This window comes from Lipotes vexillifer, unplaced genomic scaffold (genome assembly GCF_000442215.2).
Source record: "Lipotes vexillifer unplaced genomic scaffold, Lipotes_vexillifer_v1.1 scaffold397, whole genome shotgun sequence".
Taxonomy (NCBI): domain Eukaryota; kingdom Metazoa; phylum Chordata; class Mammalia; order Artiodactyla; family Lipotidae; genus Lipotes; species Lipotes vexillifer.
Window position 1 is genome coordinate 4,141,829 of NW_006772681.1, and position 13,876 is coordinate 4,155,704.

The 13,876-nt window shown below is 37.6% G+C and overlaps 1 protein-coding gene across 2 annotated transcripts in view; it reads right to left on the reverse strand.

Annotated features, from left to right (window-relative positions):
* Window positions 1–6,965: 6,965 nt before the first annotated feature.
* Window positions 6,966–13,876, reverse strand: part of ITCH (itchy E3 ubiquitin protein ligase) — a 124,141-nt gene continuing 117,230 nt past the window's right edge. For both annotated transcript variants that reach the window (XM_007447800.1, XM_007447799.1), the window contains 3 exons: window positions 13,260–13,356; window positions 9,337–9,409; window positions 6,966–7,209 (listed from right to left, as the gene is read on the reverse strand). In XM_007447800.1, the coding sequence (XP_007447862.1) occupies window positions 7,110–7,209; window positions 9,337–9,409; window positions 13,260–13,356 (270 nt within the window). In that variant the 3' untranslated portion in view covers window positions 6,966–7,109. The remainder of the gene's footprint in view (window positions 7,210–9,336; window positions 9,410–13,259; window positions 13,357–13,876) is intronic.

Genomic DNA, 13,876 nt, shown 5'->3' on the forward strand with positions numbered 1-13,876 from the left:
AGGAGCCAGCGTGGGACGGCTGGGCGGGAGGGTAGGTGGATCTTAGCTGCCCCAGGGCTCGAGGGGAACTTGCCCTGTGCCGTCCGAAAATTAACAGCAAAGCAGCACTTAAGCTATGGAAAATTCCTAATTCCCACTGTGCCGAAAAGACGCTGGTTCGCGTTGTTGGAAGAGGCTTTCAACTCTCAACCGAGGTCTGAGCTGGATCTGCAGGTTCTGGGTGGAGGGTGGTGAGCGATTCTGAAGGCGAGGACGGGGGTTGCTGAGACCTCCTTTCAGGCAAAATGAGGCGCGAAGCCAAAAAGCTCCGAAAACGCGGGAAAATCCGGAGTTCGGGCTGGAGTCAAGCGTCTCTGGGGTCTCCAGAGCGACTCCCTTGGGAATATTCCATGCAGGCTCTGAGAGAAGCGGTCAGGTCTAGCCTGGGAGTCTGCAGCCTTTGAATCCCGAGCTCAGCGGCTACCCGGTGTTCCCTTGGAGAAGCCACCTCACATTTCTGTGCTCCCTCATTTTCTCACCTTCTTCCTGGAGCCCTATTGTTGCCAACAAATCTTGGCTCTCTGTGCACCGATGCTGAACAGAAATACGAGACAGATTTTAGAGGATAAGAGAAGATGGCTTTATTCCTCTGCCAGGCAGAAGGGAGAAGACACAGCAGGCTAGCGCCTCAAGAACTGTGTGTCCCCCCACCCCCAAACGGAGATTTTATATGTGAGGCTCGCAGTCCCTGGTATATGATAAGGATCAAAGTAGTGAAGGTCTCGCATTCTTTCTCTCCTTGCATTATTTCAAAACAGTCATAGCTGGCGTTAGGCAGTCGGTAATTGGGTCCCTTTGTCTCTGGTTTATCTGCCTACGACCTTCTTTCTGAAATGCAAAAGCTACAGGGGGTGATTTGTTACCAGGGGGCGCAGGGAATATAAACACCAGGACCAGGATGTAATTTACATGAAGTTTGGGGTTGATAGGCCCAGGATGTAACTCACACAGCGTTAGCGTGATAGGTACAGGATGTAATTTACATAGTGTTAGGGAGTGAGGTTAGCTTTGTGAAGTACAAATATAGTTAGACACTACCGATTAGTAAGTTAAAATAAAGCAAGGAGTGATTAACACTTTCAGGCCAGGTTATGTTTTCTTCTCCAGCCTGTTCACTGTTCCCTTTACTTTCCTTGTTCTCAGGAGAGGGGTAAAAAACACCTCACTTCTATTTTTATTGCAACACTATGTTGTTCCGTTTTCCACAAAAATTTATGGGTTCTCTAGCAGGAAATAATTTGCTAATTAGTTAGCCTCAGCTTACAGTGTTTCTTTGAGGCACTGGAGCTTGCTGAATTCAACACAGATGATCTATCTCCAAAAATTCATTCCACTGTAGCCTCTTCCAATTGGGGGAGGATTTGGTTTTCCTTCTAGGGGCATCTGCATATTGAGGATTGAATAGTGACTTTACAGTGAGGAAACCTGGCAGGCACCATCTTAACCAGAGGATCAAGGTTAACGTAACTGGTAATGGGATATATTGATACGTGCCCTCTGATATCATGCACCAAGGGCACACCACCTCTATGGTGTTTTTCACGAAAAGAAATCCATGGCCTTAACTGTAAGAAAACATTATCCAAACTAAGGACATTCTACAAGGTGCCAGATCAATACTCTTCAAAAAATGTCAAGGTCTGAATGAGGAACTGTCACAGATTGGAAGAGACTGAGAAAAAAAACACTGGTGGGAAAACTGGTGATACCTATATAAAGGTTGTAGTTTAGTGCCATTTTACCGATGTCAAGTTTTTATAATTGTACCAAGTTATATGGGATGTTAACATTGGGGAAAGCTGGGTGAAGTGTGTGCAGGAATTCTCTGTACTATACTATTTTTTTTGCAACAGCTCTGTAAGTCTAAAATTATTTCAAAGTAAAGTTAAAAAAAAAAAAGGATTGGATACAAAGAAATGATTATTGAATCTGGAAACATTATAAAAGCGTTTAGCAAGGGGAAGAAGGGCTGCAGTGACTGGACCTCAAAATATCCTGGGAGATAAGCACAGGATGATCATCACCACCATCTTACATATGGAGAAACAGACTGAGAGGGGGTGAATGAATTGAAGAAGATCACAATCACAAAAGCAAAAAGTTCATGTGACTGGAGCCAGAATAAGAATTGAGGAGTTGGAAGTAGTCAGGGCCTTGAGTGACAGGCTTATGAGTTTTGGAGTTTATTCTGTGGCAATGGAGGAACCACTGTAATATTTTAAGAGGGGAGAACCATGAGACAACTTTTCCACAAATCATTGAGGCAGCACAGATGGACTGGAGAGAATGGAGGCAATGACAAGAAATTGCTACAGTCAACCATGGTAGGGATGATGGATGTGGGCTGTGGTAATGCAGGCAGCTCCGAAAGAAGTGATTCAAAAGAAGTTTTGGAAATGGATTTGATTGGATTTGGAGACCAATTAGATGGAACAGCTGAACTGGTTGTGAGCAGCAGTACAGCAAAACGTTTAAGCATGCAGTCTTTGGAATCAGACAGTCCTGGATTCCAATTTGCACTCTTGCCACTTAATAGCTGTGGACACTTCAAGTTACTCAATTACGTTGAGCCTATTTTCTATTCTATAAAATAGAGATAATCATTCCTCTCTTGAAAGTGACCAGGAAGACTGACAGTGCATGTAGCATTATCTAAGTGCCTGGGACATAGTAATAAATGTTGACAGTTGTCCTGGACTAAGTAAACATAGGTGTGATATTGGTCGCTAGGACAGAGAAGATAAATAGAAGAGGTCTGAATTAGAAATGAGGAAAATAACAGCATGGCTATTTTCAGCGATCTGCAGGTGACTGAAAATTCTCAAGGTCCTTCCCTGTGAGTTTCTTTAAGGAAACCCTCCTGCCCACAGCATCTCTGCTCAATGGGAACCTGTTCATAAGGGACCAATACTGTCCTTCCTAGGTCTCCACTGAAGACCTGGCAGACTCCCGTGGATCCCCTAAATGTCCTGACCACAAAGGAGCACTACAGACATATGGGAGTTGACCAATGAAATGAGCTGTGAGTGACAGCAGTCTCTGTTCTGGAGTTACACAATGTGAGACACTCTTCCTAAAAGTCCAGAAAATAGCAGCCAGTCAGCCATAGCTGAGTCCCAGTTTGATGCTTTATAGGGTTTGGGGCTGGACAGCCAAATGGTCAGTAAAAGTAACTACTTATTTTCCCTTGGAAGATTTCCTCATGCTGGGGGGAACATGTCTTCCCTCTTTTTTTTAGCCACGCTGAAAACTAGAGCTTTCTAGCTGCTTATATAGGACAGAATAAATAGGATAGGGCCTACTTTGCAGGATCTGGAAGGAACCTGTCCTCCAGTCACTGTTAGATCAGGATATTAAAAAAAACCCACTTCCCTTAGCATCTTTCCCCTGGATCCGTTTTAAATAAGAGCATGATCACTTGGTTTCCTAATAAGAAAAAGTCTTGGTAGCCAGCTGGTAATTTTCTATTGAGCACCTATGGCTGGGATCCTGTCTTAGGGAAACCCTTGGTTGTCCCATAAAAGGAGATGTCTTCATCTTGGTTCTCTTCAACATAGGCACTAAATACAGTCTCACCTGAGTCTTTCTAGTTTTTTTCCTATCTATTCCACAGTACAAGACAGGCTGTAACCTGCTCACTTACAAAAGCAGAGGGGCAGAAATCTATATGACCTGTTCACATAGAAGGCTTCCCTGCAATTGGGGAAAACCTTACTCAAGACTAAAAGAAAAGTGTACAAATGAAGGACCAAAAAGTTTAATTGTAAACAGTCTTACAACTTTTAGGGAAATGCAAGTGAGGCAGCCCCCTGCAGGACCTTTATAAGAGCACTTCACTCCTTGGGGTATTTGTAAAGTTACCTGAGTGTTTGAAATTACAGTTCAAGAAAACAAAGGAACTCCAATACAGTAATATACAATCCAGTGCTGCCATTCCATTTTTGGTTAATGAAAGCATAGCATATATACAAATAATTTTGTAAATAACTCTAAAAGAAAAACAAAAAAAATGAGGGGGGCTGGAGATGCCAATAATATTAAATAGAAGTAGTTAACCTAAAGGAGTTTAAAAGGATGGTGTTACATCCCAAACAAGGAGGGATATAAAAATAGAGAAGTCTAATTCCATGAGTCATCCCTAATAACATTTCAGATTATTAACCAGGTAAATAAAAAGTGGCAGAGAGGGTTTGACTGAAATAGTTCATTTAGGATGAGACCTCTGGGCAGGTGAGTCATGTTTCACTAAAATTTCAGATGAATTGACATTGGTATGTCAATCTGATGAAAAACTAGTACCTGAATTTTAAATAGAATTATTGTAAGTCTTATGAAATTACATTCTTCTGCACTCTGATATAAGATCATAAAAGACAGAGCAGTAATTCATTATTATGAGCTGCTGGACCAGTTTTAAATCACTCTATTTGATGAAACAAGTGAGGTCCTTCCCTCCAGACCCAGATTATGTGAAATGCTGCCTTCCCCAACCTCCCAAAAGAGCAGAAGAATAAGGCAATTGCTCATTTTACTTTGTTTTTATTTCAACATAACATGCAGTAAAAAATTTAACAGGATTTATTAGCATTTACAATGCTTACAAAGAAAAAAGGACTCTAAAAGCAATTTAGTTCAGATTTAAGAAATCGCTCTAATTAAACACTTACAATAAATCTATTTCCAAATGATCAATTTGGACCAAAATTTAAGATAGTATTTGGTAGATATTTATGTCTGCTGTCTATTTGCAGTATTTTTATATAACCTCTGATTCTTGGGATATCCAGCCCCCATTTTCCTAACACAGCAGGGAAAGACATATACATGTGGCCATTTAAATTAAAGGAAGAAATGGAGTAAGGGAGATCCCAGGCTGCAAAAATATATACAAGCATTTACCTTTTCCAGAACTAAACGTTTCTTCCATAAAAATATTAAAGAGCCAAGCCCTATAGAACTAGGGCCAGGACTACTTCAAATATAACTATTCTGTATTTTAAAAATATAGGGCAGAAAGCCTTTTGGATGATATTTATACATTTTTGAACAATATTTCTAGGTCCCTAAATGAATCATCAAGCATTATGTAGAACAAAAAAAGTCTACTTTCTTACATTATCTCTTAATTTAATCTCATAAATCTCTAGTAAATATTGTAGGTAACTACATTTCAATGTGAGCATTCACCTCAATAGGAAGTCTTTACAGAAGGCTTAATCTCCATAGCCATATATTACCAAAATTCAGACTTATATAACGAATGGGTAGTTGGCAGACATTCGCTCTGTAAGACAAAGCAAGAGTTTTTTGCCCCCTACCAACAAAAAGGCAGAGTCACTACTTTGAAAACAACTAGGGCTTAGAGACTGTACTACATTTCCTAGAGTAAGCAGAATAAAATCAAAATAAAGATAGGATTGGGGGGAGCCCAATCTCTCCCTTTACACTAACAATTTCTGGATGAGGCAACCCTTTCACTCACTTAAGTCTGCTATATGATGGCAGTATTTTAGAGTACAGATACACAAGTTGCAAAGTGTTTTTGTTGTTTTTCCAAGATGTAAAAGGAAGAGTAGTTAGGGACGAAAACCCCCATTTTCTTTCCATATACAAGAGGGGTTTGCTAGTCTCTGCTGATTTTTGGCTCAATGCTATTTGTTCATGCTATGGTACTGAAACCTGCCAAAGTCCCTATCTCATGAGTTATGAGGCTGTCCTCAGGGTTCAGCTATGATAGACACTCAGCTGGCTTCGGCTTTCTCCCACTGTCCATAAAGTCAAACCTCTGACAGCTGTCATCTTGACAGAGTCTAAGCAGGCTAAGTTAAAAAAATTCCCACAGAGAAGGTCAAAGTACATTCATTGATCAGTTACTAACAGAGCAATGTAACAGTCATGGGGAAAACCTGTTAAAATTTTTAGAGGTGAACAGAATATCCAGATCAGGACAAGGGAAAGAATGGAAATAACTACTCTAACAGGTGTCAGAGAAATTACCAACTTAAAAAGTTTTAATTCACATACAGAATACATTTCTGTGGTTACTAGAAATGTATTGTGAATAAACGTATTACTCCCTTCTTTTTAGCCAGTACCATAGCTCTCCCTCCCTAATGAAAATGTAATTTTACAGGATGTTTCACTGACCTCTACTTGGACTAGAAAGCACTCTAGTTATAACCTGAACTCCTTAGCAATAATTAAATGTAACTGAAGTTGCTGGATTATGATAAAATTATAAAGATGCAATTAATATACAGGAACATATAAAAATTGTTGATGGCCTTCAAAGAATTCAGCTAAATTAATTCCAATTCTAGGTTAACTTTTATACAGACAGTGAAGGAAGCATAGTGTTAATATTGTTTATGAAGTTTAGTATTTGCAAGGCAATTACAACAAACTTCCAAATGAAGAGAGTTAGGCAGTCATTTGCAGGCTGGGACCAACTTCTCTCTGAATTCAAATTAACAAAATTACTTTGTAGAGAGATATAAGAGTCTCACATCTCTCCTTTCTAGAGATAACATCAAAATGATGCATGGATTTCATGCTCCGGAAAGGAAAAACAACAGTCAGCCCAGGCTGAAATAGGAGGGAGAGCACAAGCCAGAAGTTTGCTCACATCCCCAGAAGCTGGGCTATTTTAAACAAATACCTCTTACCATGAGGCTTAACAGGAAGATCTTACATATTTTAGTTACCAAGGGACTTCCCTGCATATTTTCAGAATCTCTAAAAGAAAAAACCCTACTCCCAAATGTACATGTACAAAATTTTTGTTAAGAAAACAATCTAGTGGAATAAGACAAGGCAGATTTCATTTTTGTGTTAATTCCATGTTAAGTATGGTTTTGACTAGTCATTTGCAGATCTGAGTTCTGGAACATTGAGAAGAAATCCAGAATCACTGGGAGATAAGTCTCAACGATAACATTAATTTACTTACACTCAAGGTAACTCTCTAAACAGTCACAGTCCAATTTTACAAGGTGTGCAATAGGCAAAGAAGGAAAAGGACAAACATTGCAAGTAAGTTCTTGTCCTTTGGCGGTGCAAGCTCTCAGAAGTCACTCTTGTCCAAATCCTTCTGTTTCTTCAATAGCAAATAACAGCTTTTCCTTCAGTTGCTCATAGCTCTTGTAGGGTGGCAGGTCCAGGCGGTTAAAACTAAAAGTAAGAATTGTTAGCTTGAGAAAAGGAAATATACTAAGAATCATATGGGCAGTGTAACAATGGTTTTAAAGCCAGGCAAAATTAGGTTCAAATCCCAGCTCTGTCACTGGGCCCCTGAGCATGTGTTTTTTACTTTTCTGAGTCTCGGTTTTTTCTTTGGTAAAATGGGAATAACAATATTTATCTCTCGGGATAGAGTGAAGAATAAACAAGTAAATATATAGCACAGTACTGGTGCTCAGCAGGTACTCAGTAAAATGTTACTCCTCTCAAGCTTTCCCATCCACCCTAATCTATATGTGGTCAGCAAACTTTTGCTGTAAAGGGCTAGACAGTAAATACTTCAGGCTTTGTGAGTCATAGGTCCCTTATCAAAAGGTTTTAAGTATACCCCATTAAGAATAAAAAAGTTTTCGGCTCTAATATCTAATATGTTGGTCTGACTGAATTTCTCTGTCCTATTCTTAGCTGTGAGTTTTTAAAGGCATCTTCTAATTTTGGGCCATATTAAGAACACCTTCACAAGGTAACAGGTAGTGAATCTGCCCTAAAGCCTTGGCCCTCTGCTATATTTTTAGGATAAGGTGCAGGCAGATGTTTGGCAACAGAAGAAATAATGCTATCCACAAAGGGAAAATAAATTTACAGTTATGGAAATGAACAAATGGAAACATGGAACTTGAAAAAGTAATGAGGCTGGTTTTCACGTGTGACTGAGATAAGCTATTCACAATAATGTAATGGCACAATCTGTTCCAAGTTTAAAAAAAGGGAGAAAAGATCAAATCAAAATATATGTGTACAAGATGAATGTAAAAAAATCAATTGTATTTCGATATACTAGCAATGAATAATCTAAAATGAAATTAAGAGAACAATTCCATTTATAATAGTTTCAAAAAGAATAAAATACTTAGGAATAAATTTATCAGAAGAAATGCAGGGCTTATGTAATGAAAACCATGAAACACTGTTGAAATAAGTTAAACACCTAAACAAATGGAAAGACACTTGATATTCATGGATCAGAAGACTTAATACTGTTAAGATGACCTTACTCCCCCAAACTGATCAAAGCAATTCACATCAAAATCCCAGCTGACCTCTTTGCAGAAATGGACAAGCTGATCTTATAATTCATATGGAAATCCAAAGAACCCAGAAGAGCAGAAACAATCTTGAAAAAGTTGGAGAATGCATACTTAATTTCAAAACTCACTGAAAAGCTGCAGTAATCAAGGCAATGTTACTGCCATTAAGGACAGACATATAGATCAATGGAATAGAATTGAGAATCCAGAAATAAACCCATGTATTTACAGTCAATTGATTTTCAACAAACATGCCAAGCTGTTATTTTTAAAAAGCCACATGTATGAAAATACAAAGGAGCAAACAATAAAACAAATTAAAAGGGTAGATAGGGAAAATAAACAAATATCCAGCAAGGTATATATATGACCACTGAAATGTCCCACAAAATAAAGTTCAACTATTGTTGACATTAGGTTGAATTCCAATATATTGTATTTGAGTTAAGATTAGGGTTTGTTTTTAGTTTTGTACATTTTTGGAAATGTGGTTAAACTACATTTATAATAAGAAAATAGTATTTCTGTCACCATGTTAAAGTAGCTCTCCCTACAGCTATCTAGACTTGATCTCTTCCTCTGTCTACAGAGAAAAGTTAAGTTTTCTAAATATCACATTTCAAAAAAAAAAAAAAAAAAAAAATTCGGGGTTGGGGGAGGGATTGACTGTTAATGGCAACAGGGATTATTTTGGGGTGAAGGAAATACTCTAAAACTAGATTATAGTGATGGTTACTTTTCTGAAAATCTACTAAATATCACTGAATTAAAATGGGTAAGTTTTTTGTTACATAAATTATGTCTCACTAAAGCTATTAAAAATAATTCAATACCATGGGGAAAGTATTTCATTTCTAATTTCTAACACGTTTTACAGGATAAATGGGAAAAACCTATTTTCTACACTCTTTTTCTTTTTAATTTTTCTTTTATTTTGAAGTATAGTTGATTAACAATGTTGTGTTACTTTGAGGTGTAGAGCAAAGTGATTCAGTTATACATATAACTAAATCTTTCTGATTTTACTTACCAGGTATGACTTCTAGGCAACCAATTTTCTTTCCCAACTTTTTCAATGCAGAATTTCTGTGGCCCATTGCTCCCTAAAAGTGAAATCATCAACAGTTTGATAGCGCAATGGTTCTCAAATTGTTATCCCCAATCCAGCTGCATTAGCATCACCAGGGAACTTGTTAAGAATCACAAATCCACAGGCCCTAACCCAAGCCTACTGAATTGAATCAAAAACTCTGGGGGTGAGGCTCAGCAATAGTGTTTTAACAAGCTTCCAGGCAATTCTGATTGAGAGCTAGAGTTTGAGAACCACATTGTTAATGTATGCCCAAGAGGAGAAAATGCACTTTTATCTAGTATTCCTTAGCCAGAAAAACAGAATGCTATAATTAATAATACCTCACATAAGAACAGAACACATAAAAAGCTTAATTTTAGTTTTAAACACAATGGGGAAACTACAGCTCACTGTCTTACAAAACTTGATTTAAATAGAAAATTGTTACAACTTTAGAAAATGTAAACAACCTAGTCAATTCAATATTAACAATGCTTGTGCTTATAGGTCCTACAGGGCAGACCCTTACACACCTAACACCCCATTCTTGCCTCTCATTTACCTTGTGTTGGAGTCAGCTGTTAATGGTTATCTTTAAGCACTGGTTTTCTAAAAAGGTCACTACTGCTCCCTAAAAAGCATTTACTGGTGGTCATAAGGACTGGTAGTACTACTGGACTTTTAAATAAGAAGGGGCCAGGCACACTTACTGTTCTGCCATATGTAAGATAGTCATACCCAAAGAACTTTCTCATGTTCCACCTGACTAAACCCAGTACAAATATAAAGTGGTAGTACTTTTGTATCTAATCACATTGAAGTGTTTTCACAAGTAGTTATGCGAAAAGCCCAGTAACATAGGATATGGTCATTATGAAAAAGGATAGTTAAAATTATTAAATAATTAAGCATAAAATTATTAAATGGTTTATGTACTGGCACATTCTCTCAATATATTACAGCCTTTCTAACCACACAGATGGAAAGTTTCGTTTAATAGTGCTAATTAGTATGTAATAGTAGAGTCTGGATTGCTTTTAATAGACTTAGAATCAAATATTAACACAGCAGAGAGGGACTTCCCTGGTGGTGCAGTGGTTAAGAATCCGCCTGCCAATGCAGGGGAGATGGATTCGAGCCCTGGTCCGGGAAGATACCATATGCCGTGGAGCAACTAAGCCCTGCACCACAACTACTGAGCCTGGGCTCTAGAGCCCGCAAAGCACAACTACTTGGCCCACGTGCCACAACTACTGAAGCACATGTGCTCTAGGGCCTGTGCTCCACAACAAGCCACTGCAATGAGAAGCCCATGCACCTCAACGAAGAGTAGCCCCTGCTCACCGCAACTACAGAAAGCCCGCACACAGCAAGGAAGACCCAACGCAGACAAAAATAAAAATTTTTTAAATAAAATAAAATAGCAGAGAAATATGAAATGAAGGATTTTCGTGAATTTCATTGATAAAGGCTATTTTACAAATATGTCATATTATCAATACTATTACCCTGGATGTTTTCTAAAATTTTATGTAATTGTAAGACATCATGTTGTAAACATTATATACTGAAGTTAATTTCAGGTTGCCTGTTGTTTTCAATCTTACTCTGACACTGTCCCTAAACGAAACAACTTCCAGATAGACTCTTGCACCTCTTTTCCTATTTTTCAGCCTATTTCAACTTTAAAAAGGTCTCTGAGGCTTTTGTACATATCACAGCCTTGGCCTATACTGGAATTTCGTGACTAGACACTACACTTTAAAATAAGATCTACCTCATTTTTCTCTACTTTGATCAGCTATAATTTATTCTAGCAGGTATATTATCCTTAATTCACTTAGCTTATTTCCCTCTTTTTCTTATATTTATTTAAGTCTATTTATTATTTCTTACGTTTTCTATCTGTTCTTTCATATTCCAGTGATGCTTATACAGAAGGGCTTCTGACCTTCTCTTAAGCCCAAATCTTTTCTTCTAAATAGGAACAACATTTTGTGTCTTCTAATAGTTTTTCCCAAACGTACATGTATTGAAATAAATATTATTTCTTTATAAATAATTTTTAAAAATTTTCTTCTTTATATTACAGTTAGTGTTATGTATCTGTATTTTCTGGAGATTGTAGATACATTATTTCACATCTACCAACTTCATTCCGTGAGGATATTATAAATATGTTAAAAAAATGGGATATTAGATCTGTTAAGGTCAAGAACCACGAGATTAAATTGTTATATACATCACTCTTACAATTCTTTTCCTACATTGGGTGGATGGAAGGTTAAACCAATGTCCTCTAAAATTCGATGAACCACAATCTCACTGTCTGTCTTCCACAGGTATCCTTTTGTGTTGCTTTAGACTGCTCCATCCAAATATTATTCCCAAGAGAAGACCTAGCTCTTGTTTTTTTAATAATCAGATTTGCAGTTTATACTGAGAAGCTTGTGCCAGTTTTTTCTTTTGGTCACTATTCCTTACCTCTCCAACCGCCAACATGGTTTCTCTTTTTCAAACTACAGCGCATTCTCAAAGGACTTACAAATTATCCTTTTTGAGACTTCTTTCTCTGTAGCACTAGATAAAAAATTCCCTTCTATATTGCTTCGGAGAGACTAAAATATTTATTCTCTGGCCTCTCCTTTAAGTCTGTCTCTAGGCTAGTCATGTCTCACCCCTAAATGTTTCTAAGCAACAGCTCTCTACTCTTCTCTGTATTCTATTTCTGCATAAGTCCATCCGTTCTTGCAGCTTCAAATGTCACTGCTTCATTGCTCTTATGAGTCTACTTTCTCTCTCTACTCTTACCTCTAAACTCGTGCTTTAACAACACCTGTAAAACTGTCCCCTCACTGAGATTTTCTACTTGGTTGCCTGATACCTTAAACTCAGCAGATTCTTTACACTTCACAACTTCTCCATGTTTTATAACATGGTAAACATTCTTCCTTTATATTTCGTTTTCTAATCAAGTCCTATTTCTACCTTTGGAACTTCTCTAGCATTTCTCTCTTCTTTTTCATCCCTATTTTATCTCCTAAGATCAGGTTCTTATCATTGCTCTAATCATTCTTCCTATTTCCAGGTTCTTCCATCTGCATGCTATACCTTACTATCAAATCTTCCTAAAAGGCAGCTTCAGCAAGTTCATCTGTCTTCAAAAAGTTCCCATAGCTTCCAAAACCCTAAGTAATGTCCAGATTCTTTTGGTCTGGCTTTTAAAGTCTTGAACTGGTTCCACACACTATATCCAGAACTGCCTATTTAATTCTTTAATTCTGACTCTCTCTTTTCCAGCTGAAACAGACTTAGGGATCACAACTTCTATCCTCTTATGGTACTTGCATAGTGTTGGTGTTAAATTGGTTGGTGTTGAATTTACTTCTTTAGTCACAAAATAAACATTATTAAGGTTATTCATTTCAAAATAACATACAATTTAATCAGTGACTATTATGTGACAGGCACTGTACTAGGCACTAGAAATAAAAAGATGAAGATATGGATCTATATCTCAAGGAGCTCCAGGTATAACAGGGAAGAGTGGTAAACAAGTCATTAAAATATAATACAAACAATAGTAGTGTCTTTCATAGGAGACACTGAAATGTTTGTCATATGACTGAATGAAGAAACAGAACTACATATATAGAAGACCATTATCCTACTGAGTTAAAATGTGGGGTCTAGCCTAAGAGTTAAAAACTTCTACAGATAAGGATTACAAAGTGATTTAAAAGCTGACACAAATCCAGGTTAACTGTGTCTAGTTAAGAAAATATACTTGTCTTTGTTATTTGATACACTGTATACACATTAATATAACAGCAGTGTGATAAACAATTTTCTGTATAGGAAAAGTGATCCTGTAGACATACCCATGAGGTCCGCAAATCCGCCAACTGGCAATCGGCAGGTTCCAGTAACAAACTGCAAAAGTCTCATTCTCTTCTCATTATCGATTTCTTTAACAAACTGTTAAAAGCACATTTAAAGAGATACATAGGTCATATGTGACATTCAGAATACTAAACGAGAAAGAAAAAAATCATTTCAAATCTTAACCAAACTCCCAGTGTCATATGCACTGGAAAATGACTGAACCCACCACTGTGGATGGTAGAGCTTCTCCATGTTTGTCAAAAGCCCTACCAACCTTCCCCTATACCAATCCTAGTACCACATCCTTATAGGGAAACAGAAAAAGAAGAGTGCCCTGGGCCCAAGAGCTCCTTACTCATGCAGTCTCAAGATCAGCTCTTCTAGGGCACCCCTCCTTTTCCCTCTAGATCTGCCGGTCCTATAGAAATTCATGTGGTTACAAAGGACAAAGAGGTTGAGTCAGAACAGACTTTGGTTTTATGAACAAATGAAATCAAGCTCACAAATTCTGACCAAGATATATCCCAGTAATGTTCTTCTCTCAGTGTTCTTTATGTTTTGGTGTAGCTATGTGTTGCCAGAATTATGTGGTCTTTAACTCCCACAATTCTGA